Source organism: Archocentrus centrarchus, chromosome 18, assembly GCF_007364275.1.
Source record: "Archocentrus centrarchus isolate MPI-CPG fArcCen1 chromosome 18, fArcCen1, whole genome shotgun sequence".
Lineage (NCBI taxonomy): Eukaryota > Metazoa > Chordata > Actinopteri > Cichliformes > Cichlidae > Archocentrus > Archocentrus centrarchus.
In genome coordinates, this window is record NC_044363.1 from 11,411,288 (window position 1) to 11,418,531 (window position 7,244).

The 7,244-nt window shown below is 40.9% G+C and overlaps 1 protein-coding gene across 1 annotated transcript; it reads right to left on the reverse strand.

Moving 5' to 3' along the window:
• Positions 1-1,037: 1,037 nt before the first annotated feature.
• LOC115796894 (tripartite motif-containing protein 16-like) lies at positions 1,038-4,943 on the reverse strand. Its single transcript, XM_030753374.1, has 2 exons — positions 2,653-4,943; positions 1,038-2,003 (listed from the first exon to the last, which is right to left on the reverse strand). Exon 1 carries the CDS (start codon positions 4,559-4,561, stop codon positions 2,900-2,902), a length of 1,662 nt encoding a protein of 553 aa, XP_030609234.1. The 5' UTR covers positions 4,562-4,943; the 3' UTR covers positions 1,038-2,003; positions 2,653-2,899.
• Between the last annotated feature and the right edge of the window lie 2,301 nt (positions 4,944-7,244).

A 7,244-nucleotide genomic window follows, 5' to 3' on the forward strand; every position in this document is an offset into this window, starting at 1 on the left:
TGAAGTCCAGTTTGTCAGTTTTATGGTGGAGGTCAGGTTTAGGACGTTCTGGTCAACTCTTTGTTTGTAAGATGAAACTATTTGGGCCTTTTCTAATGAGCTTATTCCAGTGTATAATTCTGTCACATGTTTGCTGCATGTTTCCCTCAGTATGGTTCCTCATTTCAGACACCACAAAATCAGAAGCTCATATTTCCATTTGGAAAGAGGGTCATACTCATGTGAGAATGTAACAAATGTTTTCATTAGAACTTCAACACATTTCAGTTATTCTTATAGATTTTACTTTATTTCTTTTTAAAATGCAGTTTAATTGTAGCACATCAGACATGAGTCATTTACAGCAGGTGAGGAAACTGTTCAAACTACACCCACTCTGACTGAATGAGCGGCCGCTGAACAAAAACAGATGAAACTGTTTAAAGGACATTAAACTTCTAGAAACATCCAGCAGAGAAACCAAAACAGAATCATTAGATTGGTGGACTGTGGAGACGCTCTGCCTGCCAGATGTAGCTCAGGGCAAATAAACATGTCTCTGCTCCACAACATACAGGCCTGTATCATTTAGTTTTTAGATTGAAATGTACAAATGATTGAGTGTGAACTTTTCATCTGAAAAATTACATTAAATGAAATCACTCTAGATACAATCACTGATTTTTAATATAAGTATCAAATAATAGTTAAATTGTCCTTTATAATCTCAAACAGCTCAAAGATTCAAATTTTTGTTCCATTTTAAAAGTTCAAACCTCAAAGACATCAAGTTTACTTTCATATATGATCAAGAAAATGAACAATCTTCACATTTCAGAAACTGGAAGCAGCTTTAAATATGACTAAAATAATTATAAAACAATCAATTCTCTAATCATTGACTAATTGATGAATCACTGCAGCTCCAATGGATTCTTTGCATTTGACAACCCACTACAGCAACTACAGAATAAAACCACTAACCAGACTGATTCAAGACTGAAAACATGCTGAATATGAAGAGTAGTATAATTTAAACTCACATGACCAGACTTAGAATCGGAATCAATTTATTGTCATTTCACGTCAGACATGTAATGAAAAGAAGTTCCAGAACACCCATCCAAAAAGACAAACAAATCAAACAAACAAAAAGAAATGTGTCTGCGGCCTTGCAGCCATCAGAGGCGCTGCCATTTTACAAGATACAAGGGAAATAAAGCGAACAATAGGATAGGTGAGGAGAAAAAAACAAACTCAAATTTTGCCCCATAATGGGGGGCACAGTATGAGGTTAAAAAACCTCTGCATAGTAGTGTAGAAGCACATAAACACCATGGGGAGCACTAGGGTGGGGAGGGGAGGGGCTGTGCCAGCGAAGACGAGCGAGCCAGGGTGCTGTGGAGGCAAGCCAGCTTCCTCGGCTAGCAGTTCATGATAATGTTCATGATAAGATCGAATAGTTAGCCTTGGTTTCCAGGATACCAGTTCACACAGGTCACAAGACAGGGCCGGGGCATAGAGCATCTGTTTACATAACATCTCCAGGAGACAATTTAGATACACAGCCATCCAAGGCCGGCTGGGAGCCAAATTCCAAATGCTACAATTGTTTTGGTACAGGTTGTCAAAACTGATTGCTGACAGAACTTAGAGTGTTTATGGTTACCTCTCAGTGTTGAAAAATCCCATCATCCGAATTTTTGGTTCTACTCCGCTGCGCAAAAAACAGACACTCAAACACTCCTCCATATCTAATCCATTTTGATTCAGCTCTACTGAGTCTGACTGAGTTCGCACAGCTTTACCAATGCCAGAATGGCTGCCCAGAACTTCACGATAAACCAGGTATCCCCAAGTCCAATCAGGAGAAATCCTGGTATCAATAAACCAATATATGCCACGTCCACAATCAACAGTACTGCCAGGCACGTTATCTTCCATCCCCCACGGGAATCCATAATGTAGCCAGCCGGGTATGTCAGTCAGACCAGAGGAAAGAGGATTCTCCTTCTCCCAGTCTCCTTGTGATGAGAATTTGATCATCAATTATCAGCCATAAGAACAGATTCAGATTTATATTGAAGTAAGGTATTTAAATGTAAGTACAGTTTGAATCAGTGCAATACTATTTTTAGACATCAATGGACCACTGAACTTCTAAGCTTCTAAAATGTAAAGCCTCATTTAGAAAACTACACAAGTACACAAGGGCGTGGGAATGACTTTACTAGTGGGGGTGACGCATATCGAAAACCTGTCAGATCCGTAAATACTCGGTACAAAGCATAAAAAATGCTATTTGATCATTTACTTTCTTCTTTTTCAAATGTTTCTTGGAAAAATAGTGTTGTGTACACCTACAGTATATTCTTGCATGTATAATTTACATATGTATGTATCTGTTTAATAATCGTAAGATATGGGCAAACTACCAAAAAAAAAAAATGACTTGAGTCTTTTATCAAGCATAATGACCGTGTCATTCCAGGGCTGTAGGCTTACATTATCAGGTGGCCGCACTGGTACTAGCAAGCTAAATATTGGATGAGTGACCATCCCAGGATTAAGATGACTGAATAAAGGTTTGGTTTCTCTAAATGAAAGTAAATTGACAATAAGACGTTATAAACAAGCCATATTCATGGCAACATTCTCAACAGATTGTTTTACCTCATTCAAAAGAGTTTCTGTGCTCCTGCCACTGTCTCCACCTCCGAAACACTCAGACGCGTTGTGGACTGGGGAAATCATAGTGACATGACGCCATGTTGCGCCTTCAAAATAAAAGCACGTGAGTTAAAGATTTAAGTATTTTTATCCTCCGGGGTATAATTTTTGGGTGAGACAAATGCGCCTGTCTCCAATATTGGGGGACCCCCCCCACAGTCAGGGATCAACATGAACCTATCTTCTTTGTCTATCTGACTTTAATAAACTCTGCAGTGACTCCATCTCCCCAAAGCCAAAGTCCAGCATAGAGCGGCTGAGTGAATGTGGTCTGGACTCTGTGGAGGAGAGTCATGGTTTCAGAGACGCTGTAGAAAGACAGAATACCTGCTCTGTGATCCAGGTACACTCCTACTCTGTAGGACCAAGGACCTGTGAGGTCAGTTTGGACATTGTTGTGCCAAAATTGGTAACTGTTTGCATGACAATGTAACGCCCAAGATTTGTCATTGTATCCAAATAAGCTCCCTGCTCTGCTGCTATAATTGTATGCGGCTGCTACACAAACTCCTCCCCCTCTCCACTCCACCTCCCAGTAACAACGTCCAGTCAGAATCTCTTTACTCAGGACCTGAAAATTTACAGTGAATCTATATGGATGATAAGAATAAGACTGTTGTTGTTTCATAAATGTTGCTTTTCTGTTTCCCTCAGATAATAACAGCTTTCTGTGTGCTGTGTTTGAATCCAGTGTGATTTCATGTGAATATTTTAAGAATCCAGCTCTGGTCTTTGGCTCTGATGGTGACAGTAAAACATCCACTTCAGTGACTGTCAGTGAGATGTTTGTCCATTCCTCTCTCAGGATGTCCTGTAGTTTATCTCTGGTCTCTGACACAGCTGCTGTCACATCCTCAAAGTACCTCAGAGGACCAATATTGATGCTGGATGAGTGTGTAGACTCACTGAGTGCTGACAGTGAGGGGTAGTTGTGTAGAAACTGGCTGTGATCCTCTGTGTGTGAGAGCTGCTCCAGCTCGGCGTCTTTCCTCTTCAGCTCAGCGATCTCCTGCTCCAGCTTCTCCTGAAGCTCTTTGACTCGACTCACTTCAGTTTCCTGCTGGGATCTGACCTGCTGCTTCACATCAGAGCTTCTTTTCTGGATCAGACGGATCAGCTCGGTGACCATCTTCTCACTGTCCTCCACTGCTTTATCAGCGGAGCCATTGATGGCCTCCACCTCCTGTTGAAGCAGCTTCACATCTTTCTCTTGGTCCTGGATTCTCTGCTGGATGTTTAGTCGTCTCACCTCGAGCTCCTTCTGCTTCTCAGTCCTTTCTGCTGCAGCTGGGACTGTTTCATGGCCTTGATGTTCATCCATTGTGCAGAGATAACAGATACTCTGCTGATCAGTACGACAGAAAATCTTCATCACCTCATCATGACGAGAGCAGATGTTCTCCTGGAGCTTCTTGGAGGGGGCCACCAGCTTGTGTTTCTTTAATGGAGCTGCATCATAGTGAGGTTGGAGGTGTTTCTCACAGTAAGAGGCCAGACAAGATAAACAGGACTTGATGGCTTTCAGCTTCCTCCCACTGCAGACATCACAGGCCACATCTTCAGGTCCAGCATAGCAGTGATCAGCTGGAGCAGCTTGGAGTCCAGTCTTCTTCAGCTGTTCCACCAACTCAGCTAACAGGATGTTTTTCTCCAGGACAGGCCTCGGTGTGAAAGTCTTCCTGCACTGAGGGCAGCTGTGGATTCCCTTCTTGTCTTCTTCATCCCAGAAACCTTTAATACAGTTCATGCAGTAGCTGTGTCCACAGCTTGTAGCCACTGGATCCTTCAGCAGATCCAGACAGATGGAACAAGAGAATTTCTCTAAATTCAGCTGATTTTCTCTCTGAGCCATTTCTCCTCTCAGCAACAGTGAATGTCTGAAACGTTTCTTCCACAGCAAAAAAAGTCACGATTCTTTTCTTTCACTTTCACATGCAGAATTGCTGCGGTATAGTCATTCCACCAATCCCTGAGCTGGCAGATCTGTCATGTCAGGTCAAATAGATACCGGCCAGGACAGGCCTTGGTATGAAAGTATTCCTGCACCGAGGGCAGCTGTGGATTCTCTTGCTTTCCTCTTTATCAAACTGGTTTTTAATAACAGTTCATGCAGTAGCTGTGCCCACAGGGAATAGTCACCGGATTCTTCAGTAGATGGAACAAGAGAAGGTTTCTCGGTCCAGCTGAACTCCTTTCTGCGCCATTTCTCCTCTCAGTGTCAGTGACTGTGTGAGTTTCTCTTCCTTATAACTGAAACTAGTCTGAACTCTGATCTCAGCAGCATGTGTTTCTGCAGCAAATACAGCTTGTCAGCTCTGACACGTCACCACATGTTGGTTACACCCATCTTCAAACTGCAGATCTGAAAGGGAGGGAATGAGATAACAGAGAGGAGGTGCTGTGTTGAAGAGCAGGAAGAAGAGGGAGGAGTTATCAGGCTATACTTCATTCCAGGAGAAGGAGTGCTTTGAAAGCAATACTGTGTATTTTACTCTTTTTATTTACGGCTCTCCTCAACTTCTAAGCTTGTTAACCCTTTCTTCTATACAAATAAACTTTACTTAAGAAATGTCAGAGTACTCACTGAAGTTAACAAACAGTCTTTCAGTTTTACTCAAAGCAGGAGGATAATGATCCTAAACATACAGATAAAGCAGCCACTGACATGATGCTTATCTTGCATTTAACTTCGTATTAATGTGAATATTTTTCTCCCTCAAATACCATCAAAGGTGAAAGGATGCAACAGGTGTAGTAGTTCATGCATGAGATAGTAAATGAGAGGTGGGTATTAACAAAGTACACTTTGTTGCTGTACTTAAATAGAATCATGCGGGCTTTGTAATTTATTTGAATATTCAATTTTCCGATGACTTTTTATTTTTATTCCTTACATATTTTCACATTTACCTTTGATTTCTACTCTTTACATTTTCATAACAGATTTGTTACTTTAAGATATTCGAGGGGAGTTATTTTTTCCTTTAAACATCAAACCAATTTGAAGCTAAATGGAGGCAACAGTAACACACATGTAACATGTAACATGTATATTAGGGATGGCACGATACCACTTTTTTATGTCTGATACCAATACCGATATTTTACATTTGGATTTCACCAATACCAACACAAATCCGATCTTTTTTGTATTATTTCTTTTAAAAATTGTTTTTAAATGCCTGGATCAATTTTACGTAAGTCAACATTCTCTCACACAACAAAATTGAAGTCTTTTAGTTGTCCCACATACAAGACTAAGGACCAGGGGGGCAGAGCTTTTCAGGCAGTGGCACCAAAACTCTGGAACTGTTTACCACTCCATCTCGATTTAGCTGACTCTGTGGCGTCTTTTAACCACTACCAATGGCCCGCGGTAGTGCTTTCCGACTTTGAAGCCTCATAGCGTCACAGTAATGCTGCAGTCCGCTCTTACGATGCTTTTATATGACAGACTAGACCCTCAGAATTGGATTTACACATCATTTGTCCAATCATGTTATGAAATGGGTTTTCCAGAGCCAATAATAACCAGACAGTGTCATGTGACTTTTCTGGACATGCCCCAAATGTTCCCCACTCTTTCTGATTGGTCGAGTCTGACCCAAAATCCGAAACCACAGATGTATAGCCAATAAAATTCCTGACACGTGGGTATATGGCACTATGGGTTTTCACATGAAGCCATAAACTCCCTGCGTAATCAGTGCATCCTCCGTGCGTGAAACTGAGAAGGAACTGAGAGTCTGTGTGCCGTCGTGTGTAAACAGTGTTTACAATGCTTTTTCTCGCCAACGGATTGTCAGAATGCATCAAAAACAGACTATATTTATTCAACGAAGTGACTACATGACTCACAAGAGTGGATTATTATTTATTAGAGGATTTCGTCTCTGATTCAACTGGTTTTCTCGCTACAAAATCCGGCGAACGAAGAGCTGTACTCTGAAAGCGATCCATGGTACGTGTAACTTTTTATTCTCAGCTCGTCCTCATATTATATGCTGTTTAGATGTAAATATGTATGTAATGTGAGCTTGACATGCACCATTACACAGAAAATATCACTGTACGCTGCTGTTGCGCCACTTATATTGTGTATGTGCTTTACATATGGAAATTTACAAGAGCAGTGTTGGGGCAAGGAAGGTTGTTACAGGTCTCGATAAGGCTTTCACGGGGTCTTTATTACGTTTATTACAGCAGGATGAGGAGGACAATGGCTCAGAGCTTTTGTTAACCAGTAAGTTTCTAAAGTTTTACATAAAGCTTTATGCTTTGTGTAAATTTTGTTTGTGGGGGTGGGGGTATTTGTTTAGGAGGGGGTTGTAAGTTGTATATCAGAGAAGGACTATTGGGAGGATTGTGGGTTTTTTTTATTTTATGTGTATATGTAGTGTTTACATTTACTGTAACCTTTGATCAGTATACAATTTATTTATTTTGGGTGTGTGAAGGAATCACTGAAAATAGACTGAATAGACTAAAGCACTATATAAATAAACTTTACTTACTTACAACAATCACTCTACCAC